The 17,293-nt window shown below is 39.3% G+C and overlaps 1 protein-coding gene across 3 annotated transcripts in view; it reads right to left on the bottom strand.

Annotated features, from left to right (window-relative positions):
* slit3 (slit homolog 3 (Drosophila)) overlaps positions 1-17,293 on the bottom strand; it is a 278,935-nt gene that overhangs the window by 12,939 nt on the left and 248,703 nt on the right. For all 3 annotated transcript variants that reach the window (XM_085176419.1, XM_085176409.1, XM_085176428.1), the window contains 6 exons: positions 15,809-15,906; positions 8,792-8,931; positions 6,643-6,736; positions 5,539-5,676; positions 4,712-4,952; positions 1,539-1,669 (listed from right to left, as the gene is read on the bottom strand). In XM_085176419.1, coding sequence (XP_085032545.1) covers positions 1,539-1,669; positions 4,712-4,952; positions 5,539-5,676; positions 6,643-6,736; positions 8,792-8,931; positions 15,809-15,906 — 842 coding nt within the window. The remainder of the gene's footprint in view (positions 1-1,538; positions 1,670-4,711; positions 4,953-5,538; positions 5,677-6,642; positions 6,737-8,791; positions 8,932-15,808; positions 15,907-17,293) is intronic.

Below are 17,293 nucleotides of genomic sequence, written 5' to 3'. Positions count from 1 at the left end.
TTGACCTAGTAAACTGTGGCTTAAATTTTCTTCTCCTTAATTCACTTAAGGGATTTGTAGTATGACGTAATACCTTAATCCTAAACTTAAATTCATTATGACCGGGCTGCATATTATCAAAAGACCACAGTCTCCTGTTCTTATGACTTTGTTTTTATCCAGAGAAAGTGTGAAAAAAACCCACAAAGGAAGAAAATCACTCAGAATATACAGCAAGGAGAATGAAGAGTGAATGAGAACCCCCCCCCTCCACACACACACACACACACACACACACACACTTTTATACACTGTAAAAAGAAATAACAGTCTAACAGTATTGTATTCGGATTAGCAGAGTGATGGACTCACCCTACCCTGTGCAGTAAACACTGTCTATGTACAGTAAATATCTGGTCTAATATATGGCGTTTCATTACAAACACCCACTAGCTGTTTTTGATATTATGTAGTAACATAAATACACATATGTTTGTGCTGATGAGCCCACGTTACCACTTGTATAAGGTTCTCTGTGTGTTATAAATCCAAAAACCACTTGAGGTAATATTGTATGCAGTTTTTCATATTGTAATTTTGACATTGTATTAGCCCTTTCTCCTCTTCTTATATGTGTATGAAATAAATCTATGGATGACATCACCCTCAGTTTATTTTACAGTGCACCCTGTAGCCTTCAGACGTGAAGTTGAAAAAACTTAACAGTTAGTAAGTTGTGTAACAACAGCTTACATCACTAATACTGCTTGAAGGAGGACACACTGTTTGACATTGCTTATTTCAGGGTTGGATTAAGTGACTGCTTATTGTATCAAGTGACTTATTATTTAAACATTTGAATTGAAGTTTATGACTTGTGTTACAAAACAATGCATATCTTATTTCAGTTGGATAAAACGACCAAATATAAGTATAATAACACTAAAAGGCCTCACAAAATTGTTCTATTACTGCTAAGAAAATGTTGTCATGTTCTTTTCCTTGATGATCTTTGTTTTTTATTATGGTCTGTACTATAAGGGAATTTTTCTAGAAACTATGATGCACTTGCTGTTTTTGCAAAAATATGTAGGCAGATCTGTGTGTGGATGACTAAACCACTGAAATCCATTTTCTTGGTGACCTTAGTTTTGTGTATGTGTATATATGCATATTTTCTGTTATTTTTTTTAATCACTTTGAATCCCTGTAATGTTTATCGAGTGGCTGTAAACTTAAAAATATATGTCTATGTGAGTGAATGCTTTTTGTAATCTTTAACCTACTGTTTACTCTTTGAACCTTAGTAATTGAATTTTTTTTCATCATGGTTTTTGGGGAAGGTATGCATCCATGTGCTTTTTATTTTTCAAAGTGTGCTTAAATTCAGTAATAAGTCTGCTTACATTAGCGAGATAAAAGTGATAGAATAGTGGATGGATCTTTATTCTCTCATAGGTACTTAAGGCATGCTTAAACTTGACCTTCATAATGATTCAAATAAGTGAATGTGAATTCCAGGACTGTGAAGGACAGCTTTTCTGTTTTATTTGGCCTACCTGTACACAGTGGTTGGTGGGTAGTTGGCGACGTCGTAAATAAGACGTATGTGTCCCTGATAAAGCTCAATTGCCAGAGGATCATGGTCCTCCTTGTACAACAAAATACCGTTGTCTTTGTCTGTAGCCACCTGGAGAGAGAAAAACGTTGGACACAAAAACAGCCGTCAAAAATTACAGAATTTGATACACAGTCCGTCATATTTTTCACATTTCATTTAATTCAGTAATCATCTGGTAAAAGGTCATAGTGGCATATATAGAAGGAAATAGACCTGAATTGTTCATTTTTATTTAGATAAAAACAGGGCTTGTGTGCATATGACGCTATAATATCTGCGTGTATAACAACATATATAATAGCATCATGTGATCATTCATTACATCATTTAAGCAAATCAACTTCAAGTTAGCTAGTTAGCTAACTTGCTAATTTAGCTAACTAGCTAAGAAAATCTTAGCTAGTTAGCTAACTTGCTAATTTAGCTAACTTGCTAAGATCATCTTAGCTAGTTAGCTAACTTGCTTATTTAGCTAACTAGCTAAGATCATCTTAGCTATCTTAAACTTGTTTTACTCAAATGATGTAAGTGAGGTGGGTATGCTACCCCAAATTTTTTCTAGTAAAACAAAATTATGTCCCCTGTTCAACTATAAAACAGATTGCTCACTGCTCCCAAACGTACACTTTTATTTTTTTTTACAAATTTGAAAAATATGGACTAGAGATGGACCGATCCGATATTACGTATCGGTATCGGTCCGATACTGACCTAAATTACTGGATCGGATATCGGAGAGAAATAAAAAATGTAATCCGATCCATTAAATATCAAAAAAGCACCTCACAAAACTTGCCGACATGGCGAGCCGGAGCAGTGTGGTCACGTGATAGAGCGGCTGTGTGTATTTGTAGCCTGCTAGCAAACATTTCATCTCTGAGGAAGTTATCCCAGAGAGAAGTAAAGCAAGTGTGTAAGTTCATCTCTGAATGTTTGTAAAGCATTCCCGCGTTAAGCTTAACAACCGATATATAGAGCAACTGCCTCTTCTCTCTCTCTCCTGCTGCTACTTCAATCGTGAAACTGATCAATGATCAGCTGATCGGCTTTTCTGTCGCAAGTCCGTCTCTCTTCTTAGTTTTTGGCCCACTTCTCACCAGAAAGAGGAAACCAGCGGCTGAACAACAGCAGCACTATTAAGTTTGATAAGCTGTTGTTAGAATTTATTTATTATTACTTTCTAGACCAGGATCTTTTTCTATGCAGCTGACGGCTGGTAACTGTGCAGGGGCGGATCTAGCAAAGTTTAGCCAGGGGGGCCGATAGGGCATTAACAGGGAAAAGGGGGCACAAAGACATACTTTTCTTTCTTATTCTCATTTAAAATATCTAGCTTTTAATTATTTAATAATTATCTGAATCTTACACCCAAAGTTTTAATCTGATGTAAAATGTATAGAAGTCCATTACTGTATATAGTAACTGTTAAGTCTAATATACCCTAGTACTTTTTAGTAGTAGTACTTTTTCCTTTGGGAAGGTACCATCTGTGCAGTCTGTAATTCTGTTGAAGAAAGATGTTGAATCTATTTAATTATTCTTGAAAAATAATTTATTTCTGTGAATTTTTTTCACCCTGCATCAAATTAAAGTTGATTACATTGATTAAGCATCATGAGGAAGAGGGTGGTTCCCTATTTTCTTTTGCTGGGAGTTTGCAACCCTATTAGTTAGGTTGCCTAATATTTCTGCTAAGTACTCTTTAAAATACCAGAATAGGGAGGATGGAGTAGGTTTAACTTTATTAGATTGATCAGTGTTGCTGATCTATGAAATATTTTGGGTGCAGTGTGTTTTTTTTTTTACATACAGGTATAACAGAATAGCTTTAGTGTTGTTGTTGTTTTTTTAACTTGAGTATGAACTTATACAAAAAGCAGCAAGATATTAAAAAAACAGTTTTACTGATTAAAAAAACACTATATCGGATTCATATCGGTATCGGCAGATATCCAAATTTATGATATCGGTATCGGTATCGGACATAAAAAAGTGGTATCGTGCCATCTCTAATATGGACCTCCCGACCTCAGAAATGATCTACTCTGTGAAAAGCTAATACTTTGCTTCAGTTAAGATTGCTGATGCATATCTGACTCACTGGAAAGCAGGTTAAATGGGTGTCTGATTTACGATGGTTATTTTATACCATCAACTGTAACACATTTAAAAAGAAATTCCACCACACTTGTCTCAGAAACACACTTGACATGTCACACTTGCTCGCGTGCTCCTTTAAGCGCTAACTAACTAGCAAGTGGAAATGGGGCCATGGGGCCAAGCACTTAACACTCTGGCGTCAATGGAGCATAGCCAAGTCAACACCTGCTAACAAGCTGCTGGAAAAAAGAGAAAGCCACGCAGGCCAAAAAGAGAAAAAGGGGGGAAGAGGTGTAAAGTACAAAGAGTGAGAGATCAAGTGAAGTGGAAGAGGGTGGAAAGAAGAAGATGCAGATACATGGATGAACAGAAAATTTGGATGCAGCCTTAAAGAAAAGAAAAAAGTGAAAAAAGGAGAGGGAAAAAAGCATATAGTAATTTATGAAGTGCAGTGGCTCTTTCATTCTTCTATTTCTCTCTCTTACCACTGACTCAGGGCCTCTTGGTAGAGTTTTAATAGCCTTGGCCCTGACATTGAAAAGTCCTGGCAAGAACGCAAAAGCACACGCACACATGCACAAGCGCAAGCCCCCATGGTTCCAAACAGGTGGTAAATATCAATTAAACCACCTTCCTCTTCCTGTTTCTCTTTCTCTGCCTACTTTATTTCTCATTTCAATAAAAAAGAAAAATATGTCTCCATTAGGACCTCTCAGGTGTCCAAAATGTATGGTCTGTGTGAATGTGTATGTGTGCATGGGCACGGTGCTCAGTGTGCCATGGAAACAGAGGGTGGAGCAGATGTTGGCTTTGCTTCATCTGCACTAACTCTATAAGCTTGATTAGAATGTCTCACAGCTCTATTTCAAGCGGCACGGAAATCTTTTAAGAGGAGTGCTGCAGAATATAGCGTTTGCACTTTTGGGTTTGTTTCAAAATAAAAGCTGACTGTTGGATTTGTAAACCTTGAAAAACAAAAATGAATGCACAGAGGTCAAAGGTTAAGCCTACCTGTAACGAAATATGCGCAGTTGGGCGGAGTTTTGCAGTTGGCAGCTCCACATACCCGTCGCGACCCAGGAAGTGAACAGTGGCCATTTTGTCGCATTTGCTGCCATAGAAACCGGGCATGCAGCGGCAGATGGGCTCCCCAGCAACCACCAGGCACTGGGCGCCGTTTTGGCAATCGGATTGGTCGCAGGGGCTGGTCTGCAGCAAGATCATTGGTGGCGGGTTCTCACAGAAGAGCCCGCTGAGGCAGAAGTAGATCAAACAGAAGATAACTTATTTATAGAGCGTTAATTGGATGATTTGTTTATTATGTGACAAAAGTTGTTTACTACTTGTTTTGTAATTTGTCTCTTTGAATTACACGAGGAGATTGCAGTGGCTAAAACAGAAAGCTAATAATCTTGAAATATTGAATCAGGGACCTTTCCTTCCAAACAGATTCAGTATATTTTCTTGTTTTCACCTGGATCATTCTGAATCTGGGAAACAGAACTTTTCTTTGAACGTTCCTATTTTTCCCATACAGTCATTTTCTAAAGGCTCTGTCTTCCCTTCCTTTCCTTTTCCTCTGCATACCTATGACTTTCTCTCTGTTTTTCCCCCTCAGCCTCTGGTGATGAATTTGTTTCTCTCTCGCCAACAGTCCCTGCTATAATTAACCACATGGTGCTGCATCTGCGGCACACACACGCGCGCAAACACACAGATGCACGCAGTAGGTCGAAACAGTCAAGTCTCTGATTATGAAGTGCCATCTGTATCCCCTCCCAGTCTGGCCCTCCAGTCTTTCACTGTGTTTGTGTCTGATTTGTTTCCATGACTCTCACCTGAAAGCCTCTTTACAGACGCAGGTATAGCCATTGACGGCGTCCACACACTCCGCTCCGTGCTGACACTTGTTCTCCAGACAGTCATTATAGTCCTGCTCGCAGTGCTGGCCCACGTAGCCTGGTAAACACTCACACCTTGAGTGACATGGAAATAAGGATAAAATTACACAGTGTGTGGGCAACAGACTTTTCCTCTTGCCTACAGGTGTTTTACTGCATGAAGAGGTGACATGTTTGGTTCGTTTCTGCAGCTCAGTCAGTAACAGAGCTCTACTTTTATACCACATTTTCCCATTTCTCATGGATAAGTGTGGGAAATGTTTGTGTAAAAATATTTTTATATCAGTTCCACAAACATTATCCACACAGTAATGAGGAACAAACAGAATCAGCATTAAGTGAACACTTTTTAATGATCTTAACTCACTAATTAATTTAGATGAAATTATTATAGATCAATGTGAAAGGATTCTGCAAGAAACACATTCATTGACAACACGTTCTCACTCCCAAAGCGTAACATTTTATGCTAGGTGACAAATCGTCAACATATTATGTTTTCTTCTACCCACCACGTTCCTAAATGACGACCTCGGAAAAATGAGGAAATATGAGAACCATATGGACTCAATCTACACATGTGCGCTCTTTTTCTTCAAATCACTTAGAAACACGCTATTTAACATCATTAAAGTCCTGGTTCAGGTCAGGAAAAAGGTTATGGTTAGGGCTAGGGATACAGGGCTGGAACGTCTATTACCACAGGAGCGTCATTGGAACTCAGGAACGCCGCGGGATGTGACAAAACATCGGCATGTTACGCCTCGGGAGTGAGAACGGGCTGTAATTTAGGCTATTAAAAAACAAACCTTTTCAACATGGAAACCTTTAATCTGATAGCATAATAATTCATTATTTATAATTGATAAAAACATTGACTATATGTTTATACTGTATAAAAGGTTTAAACACACAAACTCAGTGTAATACAACATTTTCCCCTAAAAATGCTTTCACTTGCATCACAAAAAGCTAGCTTTAACATGGTGAGCTCACTGTCACAGGGATCATAAGGATCCCCCATATGTAACTGTTGCCCACCTGTAACCGCGGCCAACACGAAGGCACTTGGAGTCATGCTGACAGGGGTCAAAACCAGGGAGACAAGGGTCAGTAACCTCGTCACACAGGTCACCTGATGAAAAAGAAAACATTTGCTGTCAGCAATTTAGAAACTGTGAGGCGTAATCATATTTTAGGCTTATGTTTTATGCCTGCTGCATCATCACTGAATGATCGGAATAAATATTTTCAGAATTTATGTGGGGAAAAACTGTGAAGGTAAACAGAAAAATAAGAAAGATGGGAGTAGGGGGGCGCACTAAACTTTTCACACATACTCTCTGTAATCTTCAAATAGCAGTAGGGGGAAAAGCATCCTGGTCAAGGCTTTAGATGTGCTGTGGATGTCCTCATGCACAAAGGGAATAGTGCTATCAGCATTTTCTCAGACCTGATGGAGAAGGGGGTTAATGCTCTCTGTAAAAGTGGAGGCGGTCTAAAGATGTACACATACACATGCTGAAAGGGTGAGAAGGGTTAACAGTGTGTTGAAAAGCAGTAGTTGAAGTTAGTGGTAGGAAGGAAGCGGGTATTGAGAAAGGTCAAGCACATTTCCATCATTCTCTGCCTGCTTTCATCTAATCCTGCTGCCTTCCCGCCCTGTCTGTCTCCAATACCCTCCCCTCAAATCACTTTTAGGCACAGGTTTTTTCAGCTACAGTGCACCGCAATTTCTGAAAGGATGTTTGACTTGTAAAAAAAAGCATGCTGTGAAAGTACATTTTAATTATTCAGTCTTTGAGCTCCCTAAGCAGACTATTTCACACTTCAGGCACTTTGTTAAAGATGCCAAAATTAATTTATCAATGTGGAATTACCTGAAATACCTTAGAATAATTAGCATATGCAAATGAAACTGTGCTACAGAAGAAGATGTTAGACATGATTCACCTGATTTATAATCATTTTACACAATAATATGATCATATGAGAATTGTGGGAGATTTTAACAGATATAAAGACACAAACTGTTGACACTACATCTATGCAACTTGGTTTATCTTCCCCCAAGGAGGCTAATGAAGCGAAGGTATGTGATCTTTGTGCTTTAGTGCTGCTTATTTCAGGAACAAGGCATCAGAGGTGGAAAACTGGGGACATGCAGAGTCCCAGAGCAACATATCTGAACATTGTTGAGAATTTTTCTAAAATACTGATCATCTTATTGCCTTTTTACACCAAATTATTTAATACTTTTTTTATTTCACAAAGGATTAATTATATTTTCTTGTGACCTCCTGACCTTTCCTCCATCATCTGTCTAAAATGGATTTTTTTTTACCATAATCAAAATGCTAGCGTGACATTTAAATTGTTGAACACATTAAAGAAACCTTAAATCAGCTGTTTCAAAGGTCTCATGACATTAAATCTGGATTTTTCTCTCTGTGTTGCAAATATGACGTGACAGTCCTGGTTGCCGAGTTTGGAGAAAGAGTGACTAGCAAAGTACTGTCCTCTTAATGTGACACCTGATGATTGCGCTGCGGTTCACTGAGCTAAGCGTGGAGTTCGGTGCCAGAGGAACCAGCTGTGCGCATGAACGTGTGTGTTTGTGTGCAACAGCTGTATGCGGTAAGGTAGCTGGCAGCGTGCGAGGTCTCTGAGAGCCAACGACGATAATGACACGGTGTGTGTGCTGCTGAGTGTGTATCGACTGAGGTTCGGTGTTAAAGGGGACCTCGTGTTTGTGTGCGTGCACACGTGTGTGTGTTAGAGGACACTGTTACACACAGAAAAACTTAAATTCAGAGTCAGCAGTTGAGCTTCAGCGTGCCGGACTCTGCCAGGGCAGCTCTCGCTCCTCTCAGCCTTTGCCCTTTATCGGCGATTTCTTTACCCTTTCCGTTGCTCTGTTTATTTTTCCCTTTCCCTCTAGTACACAGTCAATCTTTGCCATTTCACTCTCCTTCTCCATCTGTCTCCCCCCTCTCTGTCTCTCTCTCGCTCATGTGATTGCTCTTTAAACCTCCTGCAGGAACAGTTTCAGGTCACTGCAGAGAGCCTGTCTATTACTAACTTACCATCCAGTAAACTGGAAAATATGATTTTGGAAGTGTGGGACTTGGTGACCCTCCCAGACTGAGGGGACATTACTGAAAGTTTTTGTGTGTTTGTGTGGGTCTACCTGTGTAGTTTGGAGGACAGACGCAGGTGTAGTTGTTGATCCCATCGATGCAGGTGGAGTTGTTCTCACAGTCGTTGTCTTCGCAGTCGTCTGGGTTCATCTCACAATGTTGGCCCTCAAAACCTGGCGGACACGCACAGCTACACATGCAAAAACACACAAAATGTGTATTATTACTAGGGCTGGGTATCGTCACTGATTTCTAGAATCGATTCAATTCCGATTCACAGGGTCCCGAATCGATTCGATCCACGATTCGATTTAATTCGATTCAATTTAATTCGATTCGATTCACTTTGATTTGAATCTGGGAAATTTTGACAGTCAGAAATATTATAATTCAGATTAGTACATTTACATATTTTTGTATCTATAAAAAGGAAGCTGACACACCAAGACTTTATCAAAGGTGTGAGCGTCACAGCAGAGGCCTTTGTGTCAAAGTAGCTGAAGATAAAACACAGAAAAACATGAAGGTGATTTTCCTGTTCTGGGATTTTATAAAAATTTTCTGCAGTAGATCAAAAACGAAAGAAAACCATTAATCAACACATGAACATTACCTCTGAAGTTACAGCGGTTTTATTAGAGACACGGCTGAGCGTTTTGCATTTTGCATAATTTTAAAAAGTTTAAATTTGTTCAGTATTGAACGGCAGAAATTAGGTTTTATTTTCGGAAGTATATAAAACGAAAAAAAAAAACCGTCGGCCGACAGCGCTGTAAACAACGGTAGACTTGTGCGTAACAAGCAAGCGAATAATGCAGAAAACAGTACAGAGAGAGAGAGGGAGAGAGAGCGCGCAAGAGAGCGAGCATGCGAGAGAGAGATGTGCAACGTGGTCGAAGCAAAACAGTAAAAGTCAGAGTGAATTCATGACGTTGTTTATGTGAAGCCTAGTTTGGATCTTCTTTTGCTGCTGGTTCGGTCAATATTGTTTGGAGAGAGATAAAACTAACAGCTTTAGAATCAGCGCATAAAGGGCGTGAACACAAAGCGCGGACCGCCGACAGATCAGAATCAGCGCGCTGTCGGCTTTCAGCCCCGACCGTGAGAAAGGCGACATCTAACTGATTCTGATCCGCGGGTTGCGCTGTGTGTTTAAGTCTTTGTGCAGAATCCGTGTTCCTGCTCTCATTTACTGTCTTAGCTGTTTGGTGGTTGTTGAAATTTTGTGAGATTTCACCAGAGATTCTGGCATTTCGGGCAAAATAAATTTATATTAAAAAATCGATTCAGGATTTTAATGAATCGATTTTACGTTATCCAAGCCAGAATCGATTTTAATCGATAAATCGATTATAAAAACCCAGCCCTAATTATTACCAAGATCTGAGAACTCATCATCAGCACCTCTTAAATCCTCCTGTGAGAGAAGTTTAAAGAAGAACTATTGAATCTGTAGTTAATATTCTTACATCCTTTTCATTTAGAAACTCCGCTTCACATCTCATTAAATTCCAACAAGTTGCAGCTATTCCTGCAGCACACATACTGCCTGTTAATCTATTTTCTGCGATAAAGATTAGGGAGAATCAATCCTCCCTTTCAAACACAGCCTTTTGATTTATGTCATCTCTCTTTCCTGATGGGAGATGTTTTATTAATAAATATCAGTCGAAACTCCTCAGGCTTCTACTGTCTATTACAGCTAAAGAACAAAAACTTTCAAACAAAACACCCACCTCCAGCTAAAAGGAAGAAAAAAAGAACAAAAAATGCTGAGATACGCTTAGTTTGATGCCACTACGGTTGGACGCCGCCCACCTGGACCACTCAAAGGGAATTATCAAAGCTTCCTCCTCTCCTCCACTTCTTTCCCTCACCCACCTCTTTTCTCGTCGGCCCTTGATCTCTTCCCCCTTTTCACCCTTTGTATCTCAGTCAGGATAACTCCTTCAAACGGATCACAAACACGCACACTACCTTTAGGTGAAGATCACTCACCCACACACAAACACTCTAAGTCTAATAAATCCAACCGCAGCTGCCTTTGACTACTTGCCCTCTCTCTCACGACTCTGTTCTTCTGTTCGTCTCCTAGACACGATTGATTTAAATTACTTTTATTGGGAAAAACTGAATTTTACATTAAGTTCATCCAATAAATGAAGCAAGAGGATAGCTGCTTGTCAGTGACAATTATCAACCCACACAAACCCATTCACTCGTTTTTGTGGCACAATGCTTTGTCCTTCCCACTTTTTTGTACATACAAAATATGTTTAGTTCTTTCTCACCGCTTTCATTTCACTTGTTGCGAAATGAAAGCTTTGGTACCTACTTTGGTTCCTACAGTAAGGAGTTTTTTCTCATGTATCTCACTGGTTACCACCTCCCTATCTGTTTTCCAGTTTCGAAAACCTGCACTTAAGCCTTCACTCAAAATGACATAAAATAAATTTATATTCTAAGATATAATGAGCCTATTATTGCAAGCTGTTCAGGCTAAAAATATTCAGAAAAATGTGGGATACTTAAGCAGCAGAGACAAAGGGACCACTCCCAATCCAGATGACTTAATGAAGCAGAAGAAGAGAAAATAAAGGAAAAATAAAAGAAGTGATGAAGTAAAAAGAAAGGATGAAGATATTAACTGTTCCCCATGAGAAAAAAGAAAGAAATAAAAACACGAAAACCACTGACTGGGTCAAGGATCACCGTTTCACCAATCAAATCCAAGTCTTGACATTTAAATTATATAGTTTGACAAATGGAGCTGTGCTAAGAACCAGAGTTAATTGGACTTCCTGAATATGCCCAACTGATTATATAACATGTTAAAATGTCAAAGGGGCATGGTCTCCTTCCCTTACTGTCTCTCTCAGAGGTCACAGGGATCTACCTGTGTTTCTTTACCATTAAGGAATCATCTGAAAAGGGTAAAGAGACCCCTAATAGCATTACCACGCAAGCCTTTAAAGGCCAGAAGCATATCAGAGCTTTTCAAAGGGCAAAGGCCTTGTTACTGGGGTTGAGAAGGAGACAAATCTGGTAGAAAGATATATGACAATTGTTGCAATTACAGCCGCTGTTTGTCACAAGTTTGGACAAAGGGCGACGTTTTGGAGCGACGCTGATTACCCGGGCAGGCACGGTCGAGGATTCTCACACACACACAGATTGCATTTGTTCTACCGTGGGCGGTTATTAAGCAGGAAAATCTAATTTATATTCGAAAATATAACAAATCCAACTAGCAAGTCTCAAAGACTTCTTAAGTGAAATATAGTGTATTTGATGCGGTTTGATTCAATTTAATGGTGAAAGGGCCGTTTTGCTTAAAATGAACCACATTAAAAAGTCGTACCGCAAAGGGTCTGTTTTTAATTACTCCCATTTCTAAACAATTGTTGGCCGTTTGATTACTTTTGGTCTGCGGCTTGTGCCATAATTTTCAGCACAGAGTAACTCTGGCCTTAGTTTTTTAGTCCAAATAGGATTAAGGTTATAGGGGAGACGGAAGGCTTAAGGAAACAGTTCTCGATGTTTTAGGTCATAGCAATTTAGTATGTTTAAACAATTCTGCAATGTTCTGCAAACTTTCAATATTTTAAGTTGCGTGCAAAAATCCAGGAGTAAAACATCTGCTTTGAGTGTTCTCCACCCATTAAATGAACATTATCCACTGCAGTTAGATGTGTCTAGCAGGTGCCCTCTTGTAGCCATCTGTGGGTCAGAAGGTGTATTATCATTTATCTAATTATTGCTAAAGGCAGAGAGATTATATGGGGCAGTACTGACAGGGACTAGAAAGAGAGAGCAAATTTCTCCTGTTTTGGCTTCCTGTTAAATCCAGAATTGAATTCAAAATCCTGCTCCTCACATACAAGGTCTTAAATAATCAGGCCCCATCTTATCTTAATGACCTTGTAGTACCATATCACCCTATTAGGGCACTTCGCTCCCGCTTTGCAGGCCTACTTGTTGTTCCTAGAGTATTTAAAAGTAGAATGGGAGGCAGAACCTTCAGTTTTCAGGCCCCTCTTCTGTGGAACCAGCTTCCAGTTTGGATTCAGGAGACAGACACTATCTCTACTTTCAAGATTAGGCTTCAAACTTTCCTTTTTGCTAAAGCATATAGTTAGGGCTGGACCAGGTGACCCTGAATCCTCCCTTAGTTATGCTGCAATAGACGTAGGCTGCCGGGGGATTCCCATGATGCATTGAGTTTTTCCTTTCCAGTCACCTTTCTCACTCACTATGTGTTAACAGACCTCTCTGCATTGAATCATATCTGTTATTAACCTCTGTCTCTCTTCCACAGCATGTCTTTTATCCTGTCTTCCTTCTCTCACCCCAACCGGTCGCAGCAGATGGCCCCGCCCCTCCCTGAGCCTGGTTCTGCAGGAGGTTTCTTCCTGTTAAAAGGGAGTTTTTCCTTCCCACTGTCGCCAAAGTGCTTGCTCATAGGGGGTCATATGATTGTTGGGTTTTTCTCTGTATCTATGAAGCGCCTTGAGGCGACTTTTGTTGTGATATGGCGCTATATAAATAAAATTGAATTGAATTGAATCTTTGGGTCAAGTAAAACGTCCACTGGACTCTCTACCCTGGTAGGTTAGCAAGTACAGCTTTCTAACATGCAACACTTTTCAACCAAAAAAGTAACCATATTTCTTTCCTAACACTAACCAGTTATTTGGTATGTAAACTAAACCAATCAGCAAGCAGTTGTTTGGCTTAGTAAAAGTCTAGTCTCCTGGGTAAAAACTTAATTTATAGGGGTGGGGGAAAAAATGGATACTGTGTAGCATGGTGATATTTTGTTTGCTAATAATGTATCGATACAGGGACAGCAGAAATCGATATTTTGTTACACAAAAGGTTTTTGTGCTCTGACTTCAGAGCATGTTGATCCTTTTTCTGAGCAACAATCCTGACATTCCTTCACTGTCCAAATGTGTTTAACTTTTTTATGGCAGCAATAAACATGACAGTTTACTTATTTTAATTTAAGACATGTTTTATTTTAATTAAGTTTAAAACTTTTTATTTAATGTAAAATTATATTTTGTTTTAATTTACTTTCAAATTCTTCAGTTGCTGAAGGGGCTGCATAGTTTTCATAAACTGCATAGTTCAGAATAGCTATAATTGTACCAGATGGTTGATTCAGTTAAGTTGGACTAGACTGTAATACAAACCGTTCAGTTTGTCAACAATAAAACTGAAATGAGAGAAAGACTGAGTGTGAGACTTTGATATTAGAGAAAATGAATATTGATAAAGTTTACCTTTATGTACAGAATCTGAATATCGCAAAATATTTTTAAAAATTGCAATAATATCGTATCGTGCGTTAAGTATTGTGATAATATCGTATCGTGGGATGTATGGTGATTCCCACCTCTATTAATTTACTACATATGAAGATTTCTGCTGCTCTTTTAAAGTTGAAAAACTCATCACCTATGTTTTCCTAGCATAACAACAACCACTAAATGAGGTGATAACAGCCTGTTGAACATACTAGTTGGCGGAGATGTGATCGCATATTCAAAAAAACCCAAGAAGATCAGGTGAGGATAATATCCTACATTATCAGAATCAAAATCAGAATAGTAATTAATCCCAGAGGAAATCATGTGGTCACATGCACAAAATGATGGCAACAGACACCCTGCTTTATGATCTGTTTCTCACTGCTGGAAGTCCTCTGTTTGGTTTAGGCTTATGCTGCTTGAACTGAGGGTGCAGAAGGCAGCACAGCTAATTAGCTAACACATTAGCTTGCTGTGAATTCTCTGGACAATTACCTGTGCTATTCTCCTATGCATGTAATCAGAGTTAGTGGGTTAAAAACCCTTTGACATTACACATTTGCGCTCTCACCTAACCTGCACCTCAGCTGCACCGCATGTGCAAAAACAGGTTGCAATTCTGAATGTGTTGGGAAAAGATGGGTGGGAAAGTGAATGGGTGATGCACAATGTTATTTTCCCTAAAGCACTGCCACTGAAAGGCTCTTGACCACTGGAGTTGCACTGCAGCCAGGATTCACACACTATGATTGTGTTGGGCAGCTCCTGAGTCTGAATATGTGAAAGCATATGAATGTAAAATAGGAAGGTTCCTGAAAATGAGGTAGTATGTTCAGCATGCTTTGAGAAAGTGAAAACATGAATATAAGGATCAGATAAATAATGGATAACCTCCATGAATTATCCATTCCTCCATTTTCTTAACTATTCATACAATTTAGGGTCGGGGGGGGGGGGGGTCATGGGGTGAGAGACACAGAACTACTGGATAGAATCTAAAGTATCAAAAGTGGCGTCAGTGTCTTGGTCAGACATGAAAAAACACATTTTCAAAACCATCCCTGGTTTAACACCAACTTCCATAGCCTTATTGATTTTAGTGCAAACCCTGCCAGCTACACAAGGGTTTGAACGCAAAACTGGAGCTGCACTGGTGCAGTCAAAGTACTAAAGCTGTCTTAATTAAATCTTACTTAAATGCAGATAAACTCTGCATTTAAAAATTTGCTAAACTAACTGTGTGTAGTGATAGTTTAGCATAAAAGTGTGAAGTTATGGTTCCTTCAGATGAGAATACAGGGCAAGATTCTGAAAATGCCTCCGCTAATAGAGGGAGGCAGCTGGGTAAAAAGGGCAATTAGATCTGACCCACGGCCTAAATGGATTTCAAGTTACTCTTCATTGTTATATTCCTCAGTGCTACATGTGATTCTGACTGGTCTAGTGCAAAATGTGGATTCTCCTAGTGGTTCATTAGTGGTTGCTAGAGGTTGACGACAGTCACAAGGTGAAATTGGTGCTGCACCTCCTTACAATTACTTTGGTTGCGAATAGTTTACAGAGGCGGTATAAAAGATACCCCCCTGTCTGCAAGATCTGCAGGAGTTTTTTGCTAAGTGCCATCTTTGCAAGCAGTTCCATATAACGTCAGCCAGCAGACCCCAGAAACCAGTCGTAATTTTGAGACTAACAACTGGTACCACTGAGAAAACTTCCATATAGCACAACACTTAATAACAAACACCGTTGTACCTGAAGTGGTCTTCATGGCCAGGATGAATGTGGCAGGTTCCTCCATTAGAACAAGGAAAGCTAATGCAGGCGTTGATCGGTATTTCACAGTCTTGACCCTAAAGGAGAGGACAAGGCAAAGCAGTTAATAACTGGATATTATGTCTTCTGTTACTGCTGAAATAAGTGAAGCTGTCATCAAACTTCTTCACTAGTGACATACTTTTACTGTCCTGCACATTACAGTTAAGTGTTCTTAATTTTATTTAAATGTATTTAAATTGACCACTTGGGAAAAGACAAATGTATGTAAATATATAAATTATAGCTGTATAATGTAGTGGACATATTCATAAAACATGTCTGCTTCTTTGATTCATTACTTTTCCTGGTAAGAAGTTTCATTCATCAGAGTCCTATAAATGGCATGAACTCATGTATCCATCGGCTTCCTTTCGCTGAGCATGCAGTCTTAACTCCACACCAACAAACCTCTGGCAGCCAATATACCCACTAGTTCTGATCAAAGCGCTTTATCTTTGTTTTTAATCTAAATCCATCTTTTTATTTCCTTTTCTATTTTATTCTTTACTTTAGAACTTCATGTTGTGTTCACAGCCTCCTTCATTCATTTCTCAACATATTTCTCACTGTTTCCTCCCACAACACCTTACCTATGACATTTCTTGTTCTTTTCTTTAACTTACACCTCTATCATCCCATCTTTTGTACTTAATTGTTGTTTATTCCTCATGTCTTCCCTTCTTATTCTCACTCCTTATGTTCCTAGTTGCTTCTTTGAGCCACACATTTGAATGAATGTTGTCCCAGTGGATGCCAGTAAGAAAAACATACATAGACATGTACATAAACAGACACAGGCATGCACACTCCAGCAGTCCTTCCCAGTCTGTGACCTCGGCAAGTGATGTGTTAATTAAAAGCAAGACCAAGGCTTTCTCCTGTAAAAGCGCAAAGGTTATGCAGCATGTGTTCTTGTAAGTCCTTGCACAGATACTCACGTGCACATATACATGCAAACAAGCACAAACAGATATGCATGCAGTCTATTCTTTAGAAGCTGGAGCTCAAGGATCTCTAAATACAGATACGCAAATAAGGGGTATGCCGATGAGTACAATGAGTACAGTTTCAATCACCTTTAGTTCTACTTTGGATGCTCCGTTCATGCTACAGGATGAAAGCAACCCCTACATTTAAAATCAGTGTCATAAACAACTATTTATGACTTTCTTTTTTTGCAATGTACAGTAAGCATGCTCGCCTATGCAAATGCACTGAGTAGAAGATGTGCATGTCTTTTCTAATGCGAACTATGAATATTGACAGCTGTAACACCCTTCATCTTTTGATCATTCAGTACCTACAGTGCAGTCAGCTTCGCTCCTCATTCCTCTATTGATAGACAAGTAGATACATTATGCATACAAGGCCAGAGCTAAGCCTCATAATACTCCTAATGCCAGAGGATTATACAGCCTGGCT

This window comes from Neolamprologus multifasciatus, chromosome 2 (genome assembly GCF_963576455.1).
Source record: "Neolamprologus multifasciatus chromosome 2, fNeoMul1.2, whole genome shotgun sequence".
Classification (NCBI taxonomy): Eukaryota; Metazoa; Chordata; class Actinopteri; order Cichliformes; family Cichlidae; genus Neolamprologus; species Neolamprologus multifasciatus.
This window is presented reverse-complemented; position numbering and strand designations above follow the sequence as displayed.